This window comes from Apiospora marii, assembly GCF_038362585.1.
Source record: "Apiospora marii strain CBS 49790 chromosome Unknown utg000002l_segment0_segment0, whole genome shotgun sequence".
In the NCBI taxonomy this organism is placed as follows: domain Eukaryota; kingdom Fungi; phylum Ascomycota; class Sordariomycetes; order Amphisphaeriales; family Apiosporaceae; genus Apiospora; species Apiospora marii.
The window spans coordinates 4266811-4290740 of NW_027117373.1; the positions used below are offsets into that span (position 1 = coordinate 4266811).

Below are 23930 nucleotides of genomic sequence, written 5' to 3' on the forward strand. Positions count from 1 at the left end.
ACGTGTCCGTCGTCAAACTCCTTGACATCTTATCGTCACATACAACGCAGAGGCGAGCCTCGCAAAGGTGCGAATGGCCCCCATGAACTCCACGCAGTAAACCTTTGGTAAACCTTTCTCGTCCAACATCATTCCCCCCGTGCTCAGTCGTAAGGCAGCCAGGACTCCGACTCGTAGCCCGGCTCGGTCGGCTCGACGTCCTTGATCGGGTGCAGGATCATGGGCGGCAGGCACGGCCGCCCCCACTTCTTCTCCCACTCGGGCCCGCCGACGGCCGTGTCCTCCCAGCCCATCCAATTGAGGTAGAGCCGCTGCGGCGGGTTGGCCCGGTAGTACCACGTGCTGCCGCTGTAGCGGCCCTCGTGGCCCCACGCCTGCGCGCTCGCGAACCCGCCGCTGTCGCCGTTGGGCCCGCCGTTGAACCATCTCGCCAGCGACTTGGTCGGCCACGACCGATCGAAGAAGACGGGCATGGGCGCGTACACGGCCTTGAGCCCGTGCAGCAGCGCCACCGTCTGCGGGCCCATCTCGGAGAAGACGTGGTTGCCCCGCTGGTTTTCCACGTGCATGATGTCGAGCAGCTTCTTGGACACGCGCGACTGCGTGATGATGGTCACCCGCCGCGGCACGTCGACCGTCTCGTGCGTCGCGTCGTTGAAGCCCCACACGAAGTCCCAGTTGATCCAGCCGCTGCCCACCGGGTCGAAGATGGGCGCCAGCGTGATGACGTCCGCCTCCTCGCCCACGCCCCACTCGTAGTCGTCGTCCTCGGGGATCTTGACCGGCGGCTTGGGCCCGATGGGGTGGATGAAGGGGAGCGCCGGCGGGCCCCAGACCGAACCGTTGACCGCGTGGCTCTCGACCTCGCGCCGGAAGTCGGTGTCGTAGTCGCCGTGCATGGCGGGGATGTAGAACCGCTCGTTTCGCTCCCACAGACCGCGGCGAGGCTGCTTCCGGGCGAAGCTGATGAGCTTCTCGAGGAAGTCGTAGTGGTGGCCCGTCAGCCTGGAATCCAGCTCCCAGTTCCAGACGTAGTCGAACTCCGGGTACTCCTGCGCAAACCTCTGGACCGACAGCCACTGGGCAATGTGCACGCTGGCCTGTTCGGCGCCCAGCTTCGGGTACATGGACCGCACGACCTGGTCGTCCCAGAGGATCGTCATGTCGGCAAATTCCAGGGGCACGCTGTTGAGCACGACGGTCCGGTACGCCTCGTACTTCTCCCAGATCGGAAGATCGCTGTCTTTGACTTGGACCAGCAGGAACACCTGGTACTGGCCGCCCGTACGCAAAGAAAGCTCCGAGATGAGGGAGCGCAGAATGTGCTTGTCGTTTTCGCTGTACGTCTTCCCCGTGTACGTCCGGATGAGGAGAGCGGACCGCTGCTCCTTGACGGCTTTCTGTCCCGACTGCTCCTCCTTGTCTGTCTTGCCACCAGCTCGGCGTTCATGTTGTGCGGCCTCTTCCTCTTCGTCCTCGCTAATGCTTCGTCTCCATCTGTGGGTGTGCTTCTTGGCATCTTCCAGTATGCTCGGTCGTCGCGAGCGCCGCAGCTCGCTCATGGTCGGCGCATCCAAGGGCCCGTACACCGAGTCGATGAAGAGGTTCGGCGGGCCCTGCATGTGGAAGCGCGCCTTGTTCTTCCGAACGCACTTTTCCTGCAGCTGGCCCCAGTGGATCGTGTCCCAGTCGACCTGCGCCTTCTTGTGCTTGGCGTCCGGCTGGAAGCCGTACGGGCCCAGGCGGGTCTCTCGCTCGAAGCACAAATCCCCGTCCACATCCAACACGTCGTAGCTGCCAAAGCTCGGCTTGGGGAACAAGCGAGGGGTGCCCTTGAAGACTTTGACGTCGTCCAACAGCTGCCCGTCACGGCCGGGGCCATCGCATTGCATGAACTTGGCCTTCTTCGATTCGACCCAGTCTTTCCCGTTGTATTCCGGATAGGGGTTGAATATATAAGGTTTCTGGGCGATGCCCTCGACGGGTCCCGCAGGGCTCAAAGCCGCTTCGTGCGCCGGCTTCCTCTCGGCTGACCTGTTGGCCAGTGTCGACATGGTGTTGCCGTAGATGGCGAAGGCGCCGGGTTGGCTAATACCAGCTGTCAGCATTACTGTATCTTAAATGACTACACAGGCACGAGGAACGGCAAATGGCGGCAAGGTTTGCTTGCAAAGGATCACGCGCACACCAATTGCCATGCGGCTAGTTGAAAACCTACCTCTCCAAAGAATAGTATTCCGCCTCAAACTCTGCCCGCTTGTTCCGCTCGGCCTCTTCACGTGCTTCTCGCGCCAGGTCCTCGGGGCTCTTTTCCGGCGCGGCCTCTGGCGGCGGGCCCATGGGCTCCTGCGGTTGGGGCTCATCGACCTCGAACTTGGCCGTCGACTCGATCTCCGTCTTCCACGGTGGCCGGCCGTCGCCCCCGCCCTTGACTGGCCACCCGGCCCCCGGGTTCTTCCCGAGCTTGCTCGGCCATCGCGACGCGCCGTATTCCCGGACGGTGCCCCGTGACAGGACCAGGAACAGTGTGACGGCGACTAGGGCGAAAGCGAGGAATCGAGTCGGTCTCGATCGCAGACGGCGCGGAATAGCAAGCATGGCGCCCACAACAACCAAAAAAAGAAGAGCAAGAAAAGCAAAATCGGTGCGGGTCTCCAAGACAAATGCGCCGCGCGGTGGGTATGAGCTGTCGGGTAAGCTTATATATATACTAGGGAGTATATCATTCTATATGTGCCAGATTCGGATTCCAGGCGATCAACTCCAGGCGAATCACCCAGTTTTTCTTTTCGGCGTCACTGCGCAATCGCAGGTGTGGTAGTTTAAGGAGAGTCGGGAGTGATTAGACACCAAATAATTATACAAGGGTATGCAAAGTCAGCAAAAGGATGGTCGGCGTTATATAACAGGGCGTATGGACGACGACAGTATTGGAAAGGGACCACTGTCAGTACATAGGAGAAGGGAGAAGAAGATGGAAAAAGGGCGATGAGATTGGAGATGGAGCAACAGTCAAAATAAAAAAAGTGATGACGAAAGCAACAGGAAACAATGAGGAAGACCCCAGATTTGTCGAGGGGAGAATCGCAAGAGTGGATGAACAAGATCAGACCAAGAGCAGGGACGTGGGCAACTAATGTTGTTTCAGAATGGACCGTGACTTATCCTCGCACTCCTGGCACTCCGACTCCCACGCCGACAGTATGTACATATCAAAGTACGCTCCTTATCCTTTATTTAGCACCTGCAGATCGACCCATAGCCAGAGCCAACAATACTGGATCACGGCGGGCTGGGCAGGGCAGGGCACAGGGTATGTAGGGGCGGCCCAGAAGCTGGGGTTCGAACACCTCAAGGCCTGTACTGTGACATGTCGACAAAAACCGCTTGCCGCTTCCAAATCTTCCCAGTCTCCGAATTCCTGTATGGTGGAAGAAAAGAAGGAGAAAGGAAAAGGAAAAGAGACGCAGCAGGACAGAGGAAGCCCTTGAGGGACTCTAGCCAAACTGTCCATCAATAGCTTTCACCTTGTTATTGCTGCTAATCGAACGCCCGTTGATGCATTTTTAGAGTATGGGAATTGAAAGCCATTGGAAGCCAACCAATGTTATGTAATATTACTTGCTTGCATCACAAGCCTGTGCCTGCGGCTCTACCAATGTACGACATGGGACATGGTTTGACCGTTGGACGTCGGGGCGCTCAAGGTGACACGGCAGTGGAGGGAGCTAGCTCCCGATCCATCTCTTGGCCACGTCAACCCTGTTACGACGAATGTACCCTCATTCCATTCAGATCAACATTGGCAAGCGCAGCAAGTGCGCGCAGGGCAATTCCAATATCAGGGCCAAATAGCCAAGGTCCCGACCGACTCTTGCTCGTCATAATCACCCGCCTCATTCTCGAACCTAGCCCTCTGCATATTGATTGAGGTAGGGGGTGGAAGGGGAAGGGGGGATGAAGAAGCAGAAGAGAAACGAACGGCCAGGGGTAAAAGCGGGAGGTTGTGTGCAGCAATGAACATGAACTACCGATCGTGGTATGGTGGTACAAGTACCTGCAGCAGAAGGTACCTAGAAGGAAGTCCACTGTTGTAGAACCAACCAGCAGGGACCTGGGGCTAAGAAGACTCGAGAAAAAAAGAAAAGCAGCCAATGAACTGCTCCGGGCGCTATATCGGTAACAGCCGACTGGACTTCAGGGTTCGTGGAGGGCCATTTTGCCATTGGAGATTACGTCCTTACCGCCGCAGCAAACAATCCATTGATGGAAAAAGAGGACGAAGATCCCCCTAGCGCCTTCCCGAGTCAATGTCAATAGTCTACCTACTCCGTAGTGGCGCGGCTCTTTCTCACATGCACATTGAAAAAGCACGAGCACAGAGGCACAACAAGCACGCAGCAAGTAAAGGAGGTACAGTAAGTAATCCGCACCCAATACTTGAATCGAGGCAAATCAATACGGATACCCATCAATCAATTGATTGACTTGATGAATGAAAAAACAGCAATTGTACGTACCGGCCTTCCCGTGCAGTTGGAACGTCGCTTCTGTGGCTAGCGTGCCTCCCAAGTCCCTCAGAGTGTCCAAAGTGTGCCAGGACACGCGTTCCCCTGATGCAACCTCCCCACTGATGAGCAGGATCAATTTCGCGCCCTACCATTCACCACCCTACCACATCGCATACCTACCTCGTTATCTGCCCTGGGTTTGCCGGTTACGTGACTGTACATATTTAATCCATGCAGCACAAAGGAGAAAAGGAAAGGGGCGTCGGGACACCCCCCGTATCTCCGGGAGATAGGGTTCAGTCATTGCAATTGTGTAATCTGGTCTAGAAGGCGGCGTAGAAGCATTCTTTTCATTGACCATCGCTTGCATTGTATAAGAAGGCCTGCAATGTGACAAGTGCTTTCACCAAGCCGCTTGTAGGTGTGGAGAAATTTCAAGTTTTGTTTCATGAAACAGGCCAAGGTATCACCCTCGACTTATCCAGCTTGTCCCTTCACACCCATTACTATTCCCGTACCATGCACACATTACGTAGCGACAAGCGTTGGAGGGGTTTATTTGGTGTTGCATTATGTGTTTTTGTCTGTTACTAAACAGGCGATTTCTGATTTCTGGGTATGGTGATGCAAAGTGCCTACATGATAGGTAGGTTAGGTACTTTGGACATCCAATTGTCTTTTAAACTTGAAGCTATCTCATCAGCTCCACTCCACTCAGTCTGTCCGTCCGTGGCGTCTCCCAGGCCTGTCGCTGTCATTGAGAACCTGTCCCGATTCGGGCGCACGCTCCGGTCCGCCCTCTTTCTTCTCCCCACCCGTGGAATGGCTGGTTACCCCTGATCCATCCAGCGCCGAAATCCCAATTTTGTCCATCATTCGTCTCGGGGACGGTCCGCATCCTTTCAACGCCCCGTCCCAGAATCCCCGTGAGCACCAGGAAGGGGAGATCCTTGCCCACGCAACCAAACCAAAACCTCGCCGCTATGCAAAGTAAAAACCAGAGCAACAAACAGTGAAGCGAACTCTCGCAGTCAGGGGTATAGCTCGAAAGCAATGACTGGGTATACATAGTAAACATCTCCAAGGGAGAACGCAAATCTGTCCCGGCATCCCCGTAGGGTTCCCGGCAACATAGCAAAAATGCAAACGCCCTGAGAGCGGGGGTATATATGTGTGTGTGTGTGTGCTGTAGAAATTGAAGTCGTCCGGAGACAAAGGAAATAAATAGTTTCCGGCTTCAAGATAAGCCGGAATCTTAGAACATGCCCATGCGCGTCATGCGCTTGTTCATCCTGGGCATACCGGGCATTCCACCCATCGGGGGAGGGGGTCCCAGTCGGTTTCCGCTGGGGGGACCGTAGCCAGGGCGGCCACCCATACCAGGACCCATACCCATACCCGGGCCCATGCCCATGCCCATAGGTGGTCGGGGTCCGCCACGGGGCGGGGGAGGTCCCATCATGCCCCTTGGCGGCCGCGGCGGCGCCATTTGCGGCTTGGGGGGCTGTACGCGCCTCAACGCATCCCGTTCGCAGTATGCTCTGCCGTCCACTTCAAAGTACCCGTCTCGGAGTACTTGGCCGCAATCTCCACAACGGAAGCATTGGGGGTGGTACTTCTGCGACGTCGACTCATCCTCCAGGTATTGCCCCTCAATCCCTTGGCTGCAGGTGCCGCACAGCGAACCGTTCAGCTTGTGGTAATGACGCTCGCAGTATGGCTGGTCATTGAGCACGTAGAACTCGGTTGACGTGAAGGGCTCCATGCAGGTCGTGCAGACAAAGCACGCCTTGTGGTACTTGCCCGTCAGGCGCCCATCGGCCGACGAAACAGACTTGCCGGTAATGGGAAGTCTGCAGCCCTTGCAGTTGCCACGCGAACGACCCTGCGACTGCGCTCTGTTGTGAGCGGCAGGAGCTGGTGAGCTGTTGCGACCGTCTGGGTACTCAGGCTGACCATACGGCGCCTGGGGCTGGGAGTAAGATCGCTGGGGCTTGGCTTGAGCGAACGGGGGCTGGGGAGGCTGAGAGTACAACGGTTCGGGTTGGGAGTACGAGGGCTCCAATCTCGCTCCTGTGGGAGATCGGGGAGGAGGGGATCTCGAACGCTGATTGTTCGCGCTCTGCGTGGAACTCGTCCGCAGGCTGTCGATACGCGGTCGGAGGGCAGGAGGCTGGTTCCTCATGTCGGACTGCGAGTCTGACCTTGAAGATTGCACACGGTTGTCCCTGGGGTTCAACGAGTCCATCGATGACTCGAGGTCTTTCATCAAATCATCAAGATCCTGCGGCCCCGAGTTTTGCCGCCGCGAAGAGCGTGCCGGACTCGTGTTCGAGCTTGCCATACTGGGCTGACGTGAGCTATGGCTGTACCCCGAGTTACTCGAGGACTGAGATACGGACGGGGAGTGGTACGGGTTGCCCGGGCCATAGCCGTCGGACGGGCTGAGCGAAGACGAAGGGTGCCGCCTCGCTTCTTGCTGGCGGCCGTAGGAACCTCGCAAGGATGATGATTGAGGCGGCTCTCGTCCACTGTACGAGGGTTCCCGTCCATTATACGAGGGCTCACGTCCGCCATACGAAGGTTCTCTTCCACCATACGAAGGTCTGTTCGGCCTGTCTCTCGTCGAAGGCCGTTCCGGATTTGCCCTGTCTCGTGTCGAAGGTCGTTCCGCATACGACCTGTCTCTTGTCGTAGGCCGTTCCGAGTAATCAGCCGGAGGTGCACGAGCGGGTTCTGGGCGCGCACCTGGCGCAGAGGGGGCCCGAGTGGGTGCATCGTAATCATCAGACCGCCTCTGGTTGTTCTCTCGGGGGAATGTCCCGGCTCTTTGGTTTCCCAGCGGCCTCGGCTCGAACTCCTCTCCTCCCTGTTCCGATTGAGGGGGTCCAAATCCGCCGTAACCATTCTTCCGCGGCAAACGAGGCATGCTGCCCGCCTTTGGGCTAGATGTGTTCGACCGTTCCAGGGGAGGCGGGGCTGCTAGACCCTCGATCTTTCGCTGCAGTAGACTGGCAGGCTTCGGCGGGCTTGTCCCATAACCGTAGGTTTGCTCCGTCTCGTCTCCAAAACCACCGTAACCGCCAGGTCGCAAGTTCTGAGACGGCGAATTGGCACCTGCAATTGCTGGGAAATATTCGTCGCCGCCGGTGCTGTTAGTCCTCCCCGTCGGCGTCTTGGGCGAGATGGTACCGCGGCTGCCTGTCGATACGCTGATTGGGGTTAATTGGTCAGGTCGGTACGCCTGGTTGGCACTTTGCGTGTCTACCGTTGGCGGTGCCGCCACTTTGCTCCCGTATCCGAATCCAAACACCCCCTTCACACTGGCAAACGCGCCGCCTAGCACATCAGTCGCGGGTGGTGGCGGTGCCGGTGCCGCTGAGATGGGTGTTAGTATAAAGCCGGTGGGGGACAAGGATATAGTCAAAAAGGGCAGAAAACCAACCTTCTGCTGCAGGTGCTCCACCACATATGTGCTCGCCCATCATTGATATCTCGACCTCGTTGTTGCATTGCGAACATTTGATCGTCGGCATAAAAGCCGACTGTCTGGGTGCAGCCATTGCGGCTTCCAATAGTATTGTCGTCCAGCTCAGGTGCTGCGGTGTGGTTTTGTTCCCGTGGTGTTGCCTATTTGTTGGGATGATTGACCAGCTCTCGAGTAGCTGATGTTGTAGTTGTAGGTGGTCAGGTGTGCTCAATTGTTTCCAACCGGCTCGATGACAGCATATAATGCGTTTGTATGATCGCAGGTGAGCGGAAGGCTTCCTCCTGAAACGCCGATCGGAGAATCTTCAATGGGGTGACAGGAGCAACGGGTCACGAGTCCTTGATGCTCATGCATGCACAAAGCGACCGAGGGCAGGCTGGGGCTGCTTGTTGTTCCCCGAGCAGCAATCCACCAACAATTGTTCCGTCGACTTTGTTAGTCGTACAAGGTGACAGCCCCGTTTCAGGTATTAGTAGGTATTTCCAAGCCCGGATAATTCGAAGGGGAATAAAAAGTGCAGTCGAAAGGCACACGTATTGAAAGGAAGGAATATCGAATAGGTAGAAGAATGAGTGTCGATAATTGTAAGTGTATGGAAGGTCGGTGTGGAGGGTCTTTCTTTCTGGTGTTGCGGCAAGTGTCTCGAAAATGGGCCAGGGTAGGCTGGCCACGGAGCCCCTGCTTCAACTCCCTTGCTCCCTGTCAGTGAAAATGCACGGATGGCCGCTTAGAGCTTGGTCGCCCCTGTCCCTGTCGAAATGGCACCTTGGCGGCTTTTCTCGTAATGCAAGGGGGGTTCAGGCTGGAAGGGGAAAAAGATCGATCAATCATGCTCCTGCTGCCAGGGCCCGACGGTGATGAAATAGGCGATGTTTGCATGTGTATCCGTACAGTATGTGACCAAGTATGGAGTAATGGAGTGGGTGGACGCTCTCGCAACTGGTCTGTTGTCTGGAACTCCGGGGTGTTTTTCGAGGATGACAAAAAGATAAGAAGAAGCATCCCAGCAACTGCTCAATAGCCGTCCGTTCGACGCTGCAGCATCATGAGCTGACGGGCCTGAATAAGAGCGGAAGGAAGGCGCAGACTGTATGCAAATATCTGAAGGGTCTCGGCAATTCAATGGGCATAATAACAAGAGTATTGTAATGGATGCCAACGAGTCTGTTCATCTCAGGTAGGTTTCTCGTACTGCTTCTTCTCCGTCTGATGCTCCGGTCTCCCGTCTTTTCCTGCTCCTTCTTTGTCTTGGACAGGTAGGCCAGAATATCAAGTTCAATCCGGTCTTTTTGAGATGTTCTCCACCCTTTTGTTCTTGCCATCAATGGTAGCTGGCCATGCCATGCCATGCCATGCCATGCCATACTAATACATGCATACCGATGACTTGCCTAGGTGACCAGCCCAGCGCCCGCCCAATGTCGAATGTCTCTGGTGCCAATGACGGGACGGAGAGAAACAAAGGCACGCGGCGGTTGCCTTAGGCGCTACATGTGTGTGTTCGTGTGCGTGTATCCTGCTGCCATTCGTATTGAAATTAGAAGAGTATTAGAAGCTGGGTAGGGGCCGTCTTGTTGACATTTTGCCTGTTACTATAGGTTACAGTCGAGAGGCAATAGTCGATAGCGTGTGCCCCCAATGTGCCCCAATGGCTCTCTTGAGTCTTGACACCCAGCCAATTTCACGGACGACGGTTGGAGGGTCCTCTCCGAACGGGTTTAGCCCAGGCTGGCCCCGAAAAGAGCAAAAGGCCTTTCTCGAAGCGGTAAAGTAGCACGGGTACCTTGCATCTTCGCCCAGGTTCCCAGGCCCCATCACGCGCTAACTGGCTGGCTTGTGCTGGGCTGGCGCTGGAACGAACCGGCTTCATTTGCAAATATGAACCCTTTATTGACAGGAATTCGTTTCGGCCCATTTGCGGCGGCGTCGCATACCATTGGTTGGCCTGCCCGTCGCACTTGTGGCTGACTGATAATTGGAAGAATGGGAGATTTGGAAGACTTTCGGTATTTCTTCTCCCTCTCACGTGGTGTGTTCTGTTGCATCAATTTCCCAATGCAGCAGCGTGCAGTGCATGCAGCCTTTCCATGTCGAGAAGACGGCCGCTGGAGGTGGTGTCGCTTGTGTCGCTTGTGTCGCGTGTGTATCAGCCTCGGAAACTGTCAGCTCGTCTCCAGGGCGACATGGTTCATCTCTTGTTCCTGACTGGCTGTGATCGCTGCCGATACAGTGTGTATGGCACGTCATTCGAAGTTTTACCATTTGGGTCTCTTCTTGCCTGCCCACTCTCCCACTGCGTGCTGCCCAGCCGTATGCCCAACTCCAATTCCGATGAAACCAGCAATGGGAGAAGGCGGTTGTAGTAGTAGACTAAACAGGGTGCAGGCTAGGCCCGAAGCGACACCGTTGGCCGAATGGGGGCTCAGCAGCAGGGAGGCAGGCTAGCGACTGGCCGAGCTGGCCCAGATAGATAGACATGGGAGATTGACGGGGCTCCATGATATGATAGCGATGCTAGTGGGGATCTACTATGGTTCGCAGCTCTCTTCTTCATCTCCCCGAGCCAGACCCAAAGATAGGCCTGCCGTGGCTATTGGCCGATGGCCCCTCGCTTCTCATTCAACCATTCAACCAGCGAGGGCCAGCTGATGAGCGTTATAAGACTAGACAGCTAGACGCCGGCCTAACCTGTTTTTTATTTCCTTCTCGACCTTCTCGAACACCCCGGATCAGCCTATGTCAGGGCAGAAGTGCGGCCAGGAGCGGCGAGTCTAATATAAGCCTCTACTCTATATGACGCAACCCTAAGGATTGGATATCCGCTTCTGCATGGTGGTATTTGCTCCATCCTTTGTCGAAACATTCGGCGGTCAAAGGGACGGATGGCGGGCTTCGCGTTCCCACTTTGCCCGGCGCGCGGTGGGCTTTTTTTTCAATGCACAGTCTGGCAGGCCCAGCAGTCCTCCCCGCCCGAGACGTTTCCATTTGTTTATGCGCTATGCTATGACTTGGTAGCAATTATCTGGGCTCGCTGTAGTTGACGGAAGAATTGATGTGGCTGACCGTACGGAGTACCGGTAATGCCTCGGACAATTCTGCCGGCCCTGACTTGAAGAAATGAAATGAAATTCAGAGAGGATGATCTATAAGTAGCTGCCGGATATGATTGGTTCCCTTGATATACCAGGCGACTCTTGGAAGCAAAAGAACAAGAAGTTGGGGAAAGTGGTGCAACATGGAACATGGGACATGACCTTGGCTAACTTTAGCAGAGCGATCAATGCTTGCATGGCTCCAAGCTCTGCTTGCAGTCTTCTTGTGTGGGATCGTATCGTATGACCAGTTGCAGCTTGGGCAGGCACTCCAGTTGGCTTGGCCGGTTGTGAAACAAGGCCGACTGGTGTTGCATGGCTAAAAGAGCACTTGTGTCTCACGGGTGACACTCGAATTGCAGGAAAACGCCAAGCGGCTCGCTGGGACCATTGATTCGCTGCTCCAGAGTTCAGGAATCTTGGGTGCTCTTTGCGAGATCCGAACATGTCGCGACCTGACTCAATGCCACGGTAGCAGACTCGGGGATAATTGACATAAGCCGGAACAGCTCCAGCAACCTGCATCTAACGATAATAGTAATCATAGTAATCAGGCCAGGCCAGCCAGTTGCCAGCACACAGTTGACAGAAGCAAGTGCGTGAACCCAATCCCAATCCCACCTTGCAGATCATTACCCGGCTCTCCCTTAAATTGGCCTTATTTCAACTGAACCGCCTGTAGCTGCCGGCAGAGACAAACAAACTGAAGTCGGCATAAAATCACATCAGCAATCACATCATCCACGCTCACCGATTAGGTATGGAGGTATGTCGGCTCAGGCTCCAGAGTATGGGTATGGGGGGCCAGCAGAAAGCTAGAGCCAACAACCGGGTCTTTCTCCAACTTGCCAGCTTGTCGTCGTCTTTTTCCCTCCTCCCTGCATGGGGGAAATGAGTGTCGATGAGGATAACCAACAGAAATCCCTCTCAAGTCAATCCCGCAAACCCGCAAACCCCTCTCTCTCCTCCCTTGGCGTGCAAACTACGTAATCCGTTAAACCGGTTGCTCAAAGAGCGCCAAAGGGTCCCTCAGCCCCCAATCTGCCAATCTGCCCGTTATCTGGACGAGCCGGCAGGTAGTTAGTTGATGGGCGAACCAGATGCAGTCATGATAAACAACCCCAGAGCTAATGTCCAATGATCCTCATCACCCCCGGCCCACACAGTCCACGGGCCAACATGAGGTGCCGGAAGAGGCCTTCGCGATAACGATCTGCGAGATCTGGACAAGCATGGCAAGTTGTCAGAGCCGATCCCTCATTTTGGCCCACCGCCTTTTAGGATGTGATGTGCATGTTTAAGATATGCATCTTCAAGATACATGAACGACAGACAGCCTGCTTGCTTATTCCCACGTGCCTGTCGCGGCAAATGCCAAATGCTGGCTGCACATCTACTCCGGAAGCAGCAGCTGCAGTGGCGCCAATCCTCCAGGGTTCATCTGTTGCAGATACCGGAATTCAGCGACTCAATACCTAACATACATATGTATGCTCCGCAGACTCGCGGCAGGTTGTGCAGGGAAACAGTCGAGTTTCTGCGTGCGTTCCTTATTTGATAGGTTGTGCAAACATGGGTCCTTTCCTTGAAGTCATCGTCGGTCTGCAGGGCGCCACCTTACCTGGCCAAATAGGACCGATGATAAAACCATGGGATCTTAAAGATGCTTCACCCGATGTGCCTTCTGGCTATGTCATCAATAGGATCCGGTGCTTTTTACAGAATTAGGGCTGGGATAGGACCCAGGTGTACGCACACGTTGGCGCATCTGCCAGAAAAGGGGCGGCTATCTATGCCGCGCCAGAATGCATGGTCCAGATTCTGTGTACCATGCCATTATATACACACAGTATTTGTGTAGGTATCAACACACCCCATGCATTGACAGACTTCTGGACAGACGACCGTCAACCGCCCGTCGGCTCACCAGACAGACCATGGAAGTCGGGTGCGATCGATCGACGATTACTCGCCACCTATGCTGCAAGAACTGGGAAGGGGAATGAAGATATTAATTAAGGGCAGAGCTTGAGCCCACCTAGCAACCAGACATACTCCCCCCAAATATCACTCGCTCACCCCTCTTGCTGTTTTGGACAAGCGCTTCGATCTTCCATCGGCAACAGCCCTCTCTCAGATCTGGGACGATGACATTGTAAGATAAGGAGTATAACGTGCAAGGTCAGAGGCCCCTTTACGATTCGTGGCGGACAACCGCTCTCTCGTTGATCTGGTGGTGATCTGGTCCAGGGCCTGGCTGTGGCCTGTATGATGGATGCATCGAGGCACAGTCCAAGGCACGAGAGTGCCCAATCACAGATTCCGGCCATGACCGTATGTATAATGATCAGTCTGTTGACAGCCTGGGGTCTTCGGGAAATTTCCAAAATTCTCCTTGGGCTGGGAGGTGAACCTGGTTCAAGCTGGGGTAGTAGTACTGGGTCAATATCATTCGCAAAAGATTGTGGCCTGATTTTGTGCTGATGGTGGCCACCCATGGTTGGTTCTTTGGGTCTGTCAAATCTGTCACAGCAAGGATCAGTTCGAAACAATGTTTATTTCCTTGATATGTTTAATGAGATCCGTACATTTTAATCGAGATGGGGGAACCTGCTTGTTCCATGTCATAGCATAAGTAGATATTTAGATTTGCCGAACCAAGCATACGTCTCTACTCAAGGTGTAGGTAATACCGAAGCTTCGCGAAAACGTCCAAGGGTCAACAGCTATATCGGGCGCTTTCGGGACGAAGTTTACTGTTGATAGGGCTGACCACACATGGCACAGGCAAATGTTGGGATGGGTTCGAGGGGCCTGGTCTCTTGAACGGTTCTACCCAGAAAGCAAAATCGTAAGTGTTGCATAACTCTGTCCTCTGAGTCAGGATGTAGCTCTTCATTGTCCATTCATGTCTAGCCCTATCACATCGCGATCTCTGCCCGCACATGTATGACTGTCCACACGCAGATACCCATCCCCCAGTTATCCAACCCCCCCTCCCTGCCTGCTTGCTCACACCACCGTGTTAGTTGGCTGCCCCTCAAGCCAGCTATAGATATTCTCCACCGTCATGTCATTGTAATTCCGGTTCGTGTCCGCGGCGCACCAGGCCACGTGCGGCGTCGTGACGAGGTTCAGGTCCCGCAGCGAGTCGTCGCCCGGGATGAGCGGCGTCCCCGTGTCCGGCCCCGCCGGCTCGCGCGCGTAGACGTCGACGGCCGCTCCCGCGATGGACCGCCGCCGCAGCGCGTCCACGAGCGCCCCCTCGTCCACGATGCCCCCGCGCGCCACGTTGACCAGCACCGCGTGCGGCGGCATGGCCTCGAGCTCCGCGGCCCCCAGCAGGTTCTCCGTCGACGGCAGGCGCGGCAGGCACAGCACCAGCACGGAGGCGGTGCGGATCACCGTGTCGAAGGGCGTTCTGGCTTCTTCCCCTCCCCCTTCTCCCTTTACTGTTTCTTGGGCACCCGCATCGCCCTTCCGTCCGGATACCAGGACCTGCATGCCCAGCGCCTTAAACAGCCTCGCCACCTTCTTCCCCACGGCGCCGTAGCCGACGATCCCCACGACCTCGTGGGCGCTCGTCCGCGGCGGCTTCCCATCGGGCCCGTTGAGCGTGTGCAGCAAGCGGGGCCCCTCGGCCGGGTGCGTCCAGACCCCGCGCTGGGTGCGCGAGTGCGCCAGCACGACGCTGCGCCGGACCGCAAAGTAGAGGGCCAGGGCGTGCTCGGCGACCGAGTCGGCGTTGGCGTGCGGCGTGTTGGCGACGTGGATGCCGCGGCGGCGGCAGGCCTCGAGGTCGACGCTGTCGGTGCCCGACGCCACGACGGCGACCATGCGCAGGTGCGGGCAGACCTCGGGGCTCAGCAGGGCCGCGTCCAGCTGCAGCACCGACAGCAGGACGATGCTGGCGTCGCGGATGCGCTCGGCGACCTGGCTGCGGTCCGTCAGGGGGTACGCCGTCAGGGTGTGGGTGTGGCCCGCGGGGAAGCGGAAGGCCGACGGCAGGGGCACCCAGAACGTCTCCAGGGACACAATGTTGTGGTGAGTGTCCGAGGGGACCGGGAGTGAAGCCGGCGGCTGCTGCTGGTCTGGACCCTCCATTTTCCGTCGATGAGATAGAGCCCGTTTCTGGACGAGAGAATGTTTGATGAGGGTGTTGCTACGCTGAAGTGAACTGATTCCCTCCCAGTTGCTGCTTGTCCGATCCAAGGATGGTTTGATTTGTAGAAAAGCCGTCCTGAGAAGAGGCGAGACCCGAGCGTATCTCATTTACTCCCTCAAGCGCCGCATGCGTTTTTCCCTTATGGGCGGACTTGAGTGGCTAATGAATAAACTCGCTCAAGTCGTAGCAGACGACGATACGGTCACCGGTGGCTGTCTCAGTAGAGCTGGAAAGTATGTAGAGAGACTGTATACAGCAATATTGTAGCATTCACCAGTAGCAAGAAACTCGATATCTTTTTGATTCAGAGGCAGTGATCAACTCGAGTGATCCGAAACCATATAGTACAGTGCCTCTTTGCCGTGGCCGACTCCGGCGACAAGCAGCACCGGTGCCACGCCCTGCATATGGCATGCACCGAGTGGGGTCGAGAGAGCAGCCGAGGTCTGTCTAGTGTATATGTAAAGAGGGATCTACAACCACCTGCTTATGCGGTGTGAAAAACATGCTGCAGCAGCCTTGGAATCAATCTTACAGGAGAACAACCCAGCAGAAAAAGTCCTACGACCAAAACGAAAAGGGCAGACCAGGCGGAACACAATGGGTTTGGAAAAGAAGCTCTATACAATCACGGGGAAGAAGAAGACATTTCAAGTGCACAAACAACGAAATCATTGTTGTCGGTATCATCCTATTTCATATGCTGGCTCCATCAGCAAACCCTGAACCAATCCCTGGTATAGCCACATGAGTACAGTGCGTGAATACGCAAACGCAACGAGAGCCGTGAAGCCTCTCCCTTGTGCTCTTCCACCACTCCTTGGAAGAGCAAGGAAAAAGATTACCGTAATAGGAAAATGTCGAGTGGGTTTTCTTAAAATCGTACACGTGCAAGATGTTCCTTTTTTTCTCTTTGCCTTCCCTTTTCGTTCTCAACTCCTTATCGAAAACGAAGGGCCAACCGCCAGCCTCAGCGTGGATTCCGGAACAGCAGACAAAAAGGCATAATGAGAAACTTTTCATGACCATTTCCATGCAAGCCCATGTCAAGCCAACGAAAAGACGCAGATATCCATTGATTTCCTTGTCAGAAACGAGAGGTTTGTATGCTGCCTCTTTTCCCCCGAGGTCAGTCGAAATTAGTCGTGTAATAATTCGTCGTCTTCGCAGGAACCATGCGAAGATCATTTTGCGGGCCGCTAGTAGTTGTTGCCCCAGCCTTGCTGGCCCTGGCTTCTGCCATAGGCGCCAAATCCACCATAGCCGCCGTAGCCGCCGTAGGGGTTGTTGCCATGGCCTTGGCCGCCTGCGCCACCAAGACCGTAGCCACTGCCACCAGTCTGGTTGCTGTGGACATTGTGGCCACCACCGAGGTGACTGGGGTAGCCGCCGTAACCGCCCATACCTTGAGCTCCGGACTGAGGAGGCGGGAGGCCAGACTGACCAGGGGTGTTGTTTGTGGCCGATCCAGGACGCGCAGCCGCGGCGAGCGAAGGGCTGGGACCGCCAGCAACCTTGGCCTCGCCGTAAGGCTTCAGGTCATCATTGACCGAACCGGCTTGAGCACCAGGGCCACTGTAAGACTGGCCGCCTTGAGACTGGTAAGATGAGCCAGCACGACCGAAAGCATCGTGAGCACCACCAAAGCCACTGTTGCCCATACCTTGGGCAGCGGACTGAGCAGATCCAGCCCGGCCGTAGCTGTCAATAGTCGAGCCGAGACCGCTGTCGCGACCTCCCAGAGAAGCCTGGCCAAAGCCGCTGGTGGCGGGCGATGAATCATAAGGGCCACTGTGGGACATTCCGTAGTGACTGGGGTTGCCGTAGCCCTTTCCGTAAGGGCCAGCGCCATATGCGCCCTGACCATACCCGGCTCCGTAAGACGAGTTCATGTACTGAGCGTAGAAGGGGCTCGAGTAGTAAGGATGGCCGTAAGGGTAAGAGCCAGCAGGGGGTTGCTGCTGATGCAAGTTAGACTGGGGGCCACTGTTTTGGCCGGCCTGCTGAGGTTGCTGAGGCTGGGCCTGAACAGTAGCAGGGTTCGGGGTGTTATGACCACTGTTGTGCGCATCACCAGCCGCAGCAGCGCCGTATCGAGACTGCTGGGACGCGCTTTGCGGGTACTGGCTCAAACCCTCTTGGCTTTGTGCTGTGGCGTTGTAGCCAGCGAAAGGTCGGCCTTGCGAGCTGGGACCCTCGTTGTGACCCTGAGCACCCTGGTGCTGGTTGTGCTGGCCGTAGTAGTTGTTGTACGAACCTCTGCCGTACTGATCAGCAGTGTAGTAAGAAGAGTAGTCGTTCGGAGCTGAGCTGAAGGCACCGCCAGCGCTGGGTTGGCTGGGCGCCTGCGATGCGGCCGTGTAAGCGTTGTCGTAAACTCCGGGAGCGGTGGTGACAGGTGGCTGGCCAAACGAGTCGAATGGCTGCTTGGGAGGGAATGCGGATTGATCGTGAGCGGCATGTCCGAATCGTCCATATTGCTGGTTGGCCGAAGGGGCAAGCGGAGCTGAGGGCAAGTTAGTCATGATGAGTAGTGTAGGGTGTGCAAATTGAGGGTATTGCAACATACGTTGAGCAGCCGCGGAAGCGGCAGGACCAGTAGGGGGTGCTACCGGCATCGCTGATAAAGGCATGTTAGTAGGCAGTGGTTGCGTGGGAAGTAAATGAAAAGGCACTATACCAGCAGCACCTGTAGCTTGCGGCAAAGAAGCGTTGGGCTTCGGTCCGGGCGCAGAGGAGAAAGCCTCGGGCACTGCAGCGGGCTGGGTGACGGGAGGCAGCGCGGCACGCGGCTGGATGGGAGAGTCAGAGGGCGGTTGGGCTCTAGTCTCGGCCTCTTCGCGGTCTCCATCGATGTCATCTTCAGCTCCGTTCAAGCTGAAAGCACCAAACTGAACTGCGGCACGATCCACCTCACGGTTGCCAGGCATGCGAACAGCCTCCTCTTGCTCAAGGACGCGTCGCTGAAAGCTGGGCACACGAACGGGTCGCTCAGTAGCCTTGAGGGCAGTTGCGGCATATCCACTGGCGGTGGGGCGGGACTGCTGCTGGTGCTGAGCTTGCGAAGCAGAAATGGGGGTGGTAGCATTGCTCTGCTGACCGTGGCGGGGATCCCACGAGTCCGCAGCGGTACTGGCGACGGTGTGTGTTGCGGGAGGGTTAGACTCGTCGGGAAGTTGTTCCAGATTGCGTCTAGTAAGGTCATCCTCGGGAGGCGGTAAGGCAACCTCGGGCTCGACGACCTTGGGGGCTTCGGGCACAGCGACTGGGATAGCGGGAACCGGCGCCTGCGCAGGCACAGGTGCAGGTGCAGCTTGCTCGACCTTAGGAGTAGGCTCCTCGTGTGCCTCCTCAGCCGGAGCTTCAGGCTCGGGCTCGGTAGGCTCTGAAGAAGGCAGTTCCTCCGATGATTCAGCGGGCTTGGATGCCGAGGTCTCCTTGGGCTTGGCTGGCGCAGGCGCAGGTGCCGTCGACTTTCGAAGCATGCTGGCCCATGTCATGGCTGCGGGAGCAGCTGCGGGGGCCGGGGTGGTAGTAGATGTAGGAGTGGGTTTGGTAGTAGAGTCGGTAGAAGTAGTAGCGTTTGCATTCGTATCGGTGGTTGTGGTGCCCCAGCCAGTGGTTCCCCATTCGTTCGCAGTCGTAGTCGCATCATCAGTAGTAGTGTTGCCCCAGCCTGTAGCCTCATCAGTCGGCACAGAGAGCTGACCATCTTTGTTGCGTTGGCCGTTGGTAGCGACGTGAGCAGTGGTGGCCCGACCACGTCCGCCGCGCGCTCGCTCGCTTCCACGTGCACCTCGACCGCCTCGTCCTCCATCGGCGCGGCCACCTCGAACAGGCCGGGCGTTGCCAGTCGACTCGGTGAGGCCAACGGTGGCTGTATCTTTCGTCTTAGGCTTAGGAGCCTTCTTGGTCTTCGAGACCTCGCCCCACTGAGAGATGGTACCTGGTGAGGGAGAAAACGTCAAGGTTAGCTAAGTGCAATAGCGACGAATGAACTTGACGGGGCAAGCAGCCTGAAGTCGAGGCTGAAGAGGAAAAGAGGGTGGGAGAAGAGGAATACAGGGATATGAAATGATTGTCGTCAAAACAATCGTCATAACAATGCGAAGCAGGCGAGCTGGTATGCGGGAGACGACCTACCTTCTGAGATGCGTGTAGCAGTAAGCTCAACGTCGCCATCTGTCTCCTTCAGTGCGTAAAGGATATCGGCATCTGACCAGTCGGGGAAGATGGCCTTAATCATGTCGAGCTTTTCGCCATGCTGCTTCCTAAGCTGGCTCACGTCGCCGTCATCGTCGAAGGAGCTGTTGTCTGCAGAGATTGACTTGTCGCCATTGGGCTTTCTTGTGCCGCCGCGACCGCCGAAACCTCCTCTGCCTCCGCGGCCACCTCCTCTACCGCGGGAGGTGGGCGCTTGGGATCGAGCCTGGACCTCAGACATTGCGTGGTAGAATGTCTGGGGGGTTCGATGTGTGTGTGTGAAGTGTAGATGTGAAATGTGTGTTTTTGGTGTGGAGACAGCAGAAAAAGAGGAAGGGGGAGGAGAATTAGTAAAAAAAACCAAAAGTCCCTTGAAGGAAAGGGACTAGCGACGACGTGCACTGATGGCAGATGGGGGATGGGCGACAATTCGTGGGTTTAGGAAGGGGGTCGGATGTGTGAGTGAAGAATACAAAATTCCAGCCTGGGGGGGATGAGAATTGATGGGATTAGAGTTCAGATCGAATGAGGGATTGAACTGAACTGATTTGCGGAACGACAGGTCGCCCAGAGCGGGATGCTATGGCAGCAGTTGCAGCGACTTGCCAGCAGCAAAAATGGTCTACGGCTGCAACTGGTAACAGTGCGGTTTGTACCACTACTGGGGGAACGGGTAGCCTAGTCAATCATTGAATCAATCAATCCAGCATTCAATCCTCCGGCCAAGCTCGACCAGCCCATGCTATTGGCCCAGCGTCACAAGAACAAATACCAATGCCTAACCCAGCCAGTCAAACGAACGAGGCAAGGTAACAGGAGGAGTTTACAGGTGGGTGGTTTTTAGGCCCAGTCAAACCCAGTTGGTTGGTTCCTGTACCGTACGTACCTCTCTCAGCAGGAAGGTTGATTGTTCCTCTTACCAGACTTGGAGGTTAGGCGGGGAACTGGGGACCAAGGTGGCCAATTGATTGCTGTATGTGAATGTTTTATTATTTTTTCGAGGCTGACAGCAGCACCAATTGCAGGTAGCAAGTCCCAAATCAGCTGAACAGATAGAGGCCATGTTTACCACTATTCTGCCCACACTTTACACGAAGCCTTCAGCAAGGGAACAGGCATAGATGCTACCTAGCAAATCCTGGCCCAAACCAGCTGCATGCGGTTGGCTGCTGAGATGTCACAGCAAGCAAGCAAGCACCGGGAGGTACCTCCTAAAGTGGGATTCATCAATAGCTCTAACCACAGGGCTCCTGGGGCCATGTCATGTCTCGTGATCAACCAACTCCATCCAGTTGGAATGCATTCGGCCATGCACCAATGACGCAAATGTTGCACGTTTTCCCATCTCCAGTCGTTCAATATCTTGATATGCCCGGTGTATTGAAAAGCATCCTCTACATGATCCATGCCCTCCGTTTACCGACAGATATTAAGCAGTTGTTATCAGTGCATCTAACCCAGTGTTGCGCAAAAGTTTGCAGTATGACCGTTGGCAACGTGACAATTGTCATGTCCCTCGTCACCGTCAAGTGTAAGTAGCTCTTGGGTAGTAGCTAGCACGGTACCGACTCCGTCTTTGCCCTCCCTACCTCTCCTGACTAGCCAATCAACGGAGCGCTGAGCTTCGGCAATCCCATGGCATGCTCATGCACTCCACCCTGGAAAGGGCAGATCTTCCATGCCATCTTGGTTTGACCGTCTCCCGTCTTCAGCCTGCCTGCCTACCTTGTGCGTGCCTTGCCTGACAGCTGAAGCCAAGCAAACCTCAGTCCAGCGTTATATCAAACTACTTCAAATCACATACCGTGAATTAGACGAGCACCACGTAGTATATTAACAAAGAATGGCACCATTGCATCTCCGGCATCATCTGAATAATAGCAAGCCGTACGAAGTCGGCCAAGACAGGGTTGTGCGATAGCAACATTTTGTGGGTTTAGTAGATGGAACGACCGACACATGAATCGTGAGAACCGTCATTTTATAGCTTGCACTCCTTAAGAGGTCTATAAAGGGCCTTGCTTGAACCAGTCTTCGGAATTATTCCCTCATACTCTAAAATTTACCTACATTGACTCTATATTCATCTATAATCATATGCCCGAGAATAAGTTTATATTCCGGGAGTGGCCAATATATTATTAGGCTCCGAAGTACCCAAGGGTGTGCTGAGGAGCTCCAGCCGCATATCGACGTAAAGGGCAGCTACACAGGTCAAGTATGAGGTAAGCAGAAATTCCAAGTCGATAAGTTTGGAACCTGGAATCTGGAAAACTTCCCAAGCCCAATGCACACAGGCTTACATTTATTCAGAGTACACGCTGTCAGTCAATGTGTACACATCCAAACCAACACATCGTGTGTGAGAAACACGCAGTGGAACTAAAGTGATCTGGCAGTCCGGGGAGGGGACAGGCATTGGTTGGGATCTCAGCTTTCAATTGGACCAGCGTCATTCTTGACTCAATTACCTAACTCGTAGCTGCTACCAGGTAGCTCGAGCAAGCTCCGGTGCCACCCTGTGCCGGAACGGATCATCCTGAGCCGAGAAGACCCACAGATCCATTGGTCAGTCTTGGCATGGAATGTGTGAACCGCATTAGATTTGTATGGGGAAGCAGTGACAGCCCACCAAGAAGGCGGCGGCCGGCTTCAATTGACATTGACATCGTGAACGACCGATCAGATCATATGTTGGGTTGAGGTGCGGTTGTAACAACCACAGCCCTCACACATACTCTCACCCTCAACTACGAAGACAGCTCCCACTATACAAATCGTACCAGCCAAGAAAACAAGCCATATCCTCCTGTCAACAGCATTCACAGCGACCCGCACTACTATTCCATGCCAATGTCCCATCCCACATCGTCGTAGCGTAGCCGCGAAACAGCCGACGGGCTACAACATATAGATAGTAGTCGTAGCACCTCACGACTCCTCCATCATGGTCGCCCCGACCACCCAGCTCAACTCCCTCAAGAAGGGGTTGCTCTCCCGGATTCACCAGCCGCTGCCGCTGAACCAGCGCGAGTCGCAACAGCTCCTCAACTCCATCACATCCTCCTTCCGGAAGCACCTCGACCAAGAACACCCATGGCAGTCCTCTGCCTCCCCCGAGGCCGCCCCGTCGCCGTCGGCGCCCATCTCCAAGCGGCTGGAGAAGGCCGTTCTGTCCAACAAAGGGCCGTCAAATAACCAGCAGCAACAGAACAAGCAGCGGCCGACAGACTACCACCTGGACAACATCTTGTCCAACCCTCTGTTTGCGAAACCGCAAAGGGCGGCAACAGGCGGCCAGCAAATATCGTTGCACTCAGAGCCGCTGCCGACCGATGTCCAGGCCGACGTGCAGAAGGAACTCTACATCTTCGATTCGGCCTCGTCGCGGGGCATGATGACAGCACAAAGAGCCGCCGGTTTCCTTGCCTCTGTTTCCCGGACCATCAACTCCCAGTCCGTCATGGCGCTGGAGAAGCGAGTACGCTTGAGCGATACGGGCGCTGGTCTGAAAGTCGTACAGTGGCTCCGCTCGTCGGGTCTTGATCACAACCTTGAGTTCCTCCACAACCCCATCTTGATAAAACATCTGGCGCCTTTTCTCTATGCCGAGGGTCTGGAAGAAGTCGTATGGACTTGGCTATCGCGCCTCGGCGCACGTATTGTGGCTTCGCCAGAGGACAAGGAAACGCAGCAGGCCATCGCCAACATCATACCGTTTATCATCAAATTGGACGAAAGCAGACTAGGTGCAACAAGAGGTCTCGATGACAGCTACTCGGCTTTCCTGCGCATGCACCAGACCTTGGAATCCAAGAACCGCCACATGGAAAGGGTCGTGAAGAACAGCTGGGCCAGGCTGTCCTGGACGTCTACTGTGGATGCGGCGCAGAGGCCGAAGCCTTCCGTCCCGCTCTTTGAGATGTTTACGGATATCGGGAGACCATGGGGCAAGCAGCTGGACATTGCGCACTTGGAACTGCACCATCCGACCTCCCCTGATCATACCTCCGCAGTCAGTTATCTCCACGACGACGGCAAGATTGCCTCGGTGGCGAAGCAGGTGAACCAAGCCAAATCAGACAGGCTATCACGGAGGATGGTGAGTCTAGGGACAGATACCGTGCAGCGACTGAATCAGGTCGGGCAAAGGGAGGAGGCATCATGGGTGAGCGAACTGATGTCTCGGACCTTCTTTGCTTGGAACAGCGTGTTACGGCAGGAAGAACGGGGTGCGCTTGCGAACGCTCCGGGAGCTTCCTTGGCATTCTGATGAGTTTTCGGGAATTATGGGCGTTGGGCGTAAGGTCACTGGGGCCAAGCCAATGAATTTGAAAGATATCAATCGGCACGAACGGCGTTGGGATTATTATGACGAGTCTGTTGCATACATCAGACACGTTATGGGAATATATACTACAGTTTACTTATATGCGAGCTTCGATTTGATCATTGGATATCCTTACCTG

The 23930-nt window shown here is 55.5% G+C and overlaps 6 protein-coding genes across 6 annotated transcripts; 1 reads left to right on the top strand and 5 right to left on the bottom strand.

Moving 5' to 3' along the window:
- Positions 1-143: 143 nt before the first annotated feature.
- On the bottom strand, positions 144-2108 carry PG985_003044 (uncharacterized protein; the record flags this gene model as incomplete). The annotated part of the gene is made up of 1 exon (XM_066822813.1): positions 144-2108. One exon carries the CDS (start codon positions 2106-2108, stop codon positions 144-146), a length of 1965 nt encoding a protein of 654 aa, XP_066690245.1.
- A 106-nt stretch (positions 2109-2214) lies between these two features.
- PG985_003045 (uncharacterized protein) lies at positions 2215-2598 on the bottom strand (the record flags this gene model as incomplete). The annotated part of the gene is made up of 1 exon (XM_066822814.1): positions 2215-2598. One exon carries the CDS (start codon positions 2596-2598, stop codon positions 2215-2217), a length of 384 nt encoding a protein of 127 aa, XP_066690246.1.
- Positions 2599-5766: 3168 nt separating this feature from the next.
- On the bottom strand, positions 5767-8074 carry PG985_003046 (Paxillin-like protein 1; the record flags this gene model as incomplete). Its single annotated transcript, XM_066822815.1, has 2 exons — positions 5767-7889; positions 7957-8074. 2 exons carry the CDS (start codon positions 8072-8074, stop codon positions 5767-5769), a joined length of 2241 nt encoding a protein of 746 aa, XP_066690247.1.
- Positions 8075-14105: 6031 nt separating this feature from the next.
- Positions 14106-15197, bottom strand: PG985_003047 (glycerate dehydrogenase; the record flags this gene model as incomplete). The annotated part of the gene is made up of 1 exon (XM_066822816.1): positions 14106-15197. One exon carries the CDS (start codon positions 15195-15197, stop codon positions 14106-14108), a length of 1092 nt encoding a protein of 363 aa, XP_066690248.1.
- A 1260-nt stretch (positions 15198-16457) lies between these two features.
- On the bottom strand, positions 16458-19702 carry PG985_003048 (uncharacterized protein; the record flags this gene model as incomplete). The annotated part of the gene is made up of 2 exons (XM_066822817.1): positions 16458-19204; positions 19402-19702. The coding sequence occupies 2 exons, from the start codon at positions 19700-19702 to the stop codon at positions 16458-16460; spliced, it is 3048 nt and encodes a 1015-aa protein (XP_066690249.1).
- A 2706-nt stretch (positions 19703-22408) lies between these two features.
- On the top strand, positions 22409-23734 carry PG985_003049 (uncharacterized protein; the record flags this gene model as incomplete). Its single annotated transcript, XM_066822818.1, has 1 exon — positions 22409-23734. One exon carries the CDS (start codon positions 22409-22411, stop codon positions 23732-23734), a length of 1326 nt encoding a protein of 441 aa, XP_066690250.1.
- Between the last annotated feature and the right edge of the window lie 196 nt (positions 23735-23930).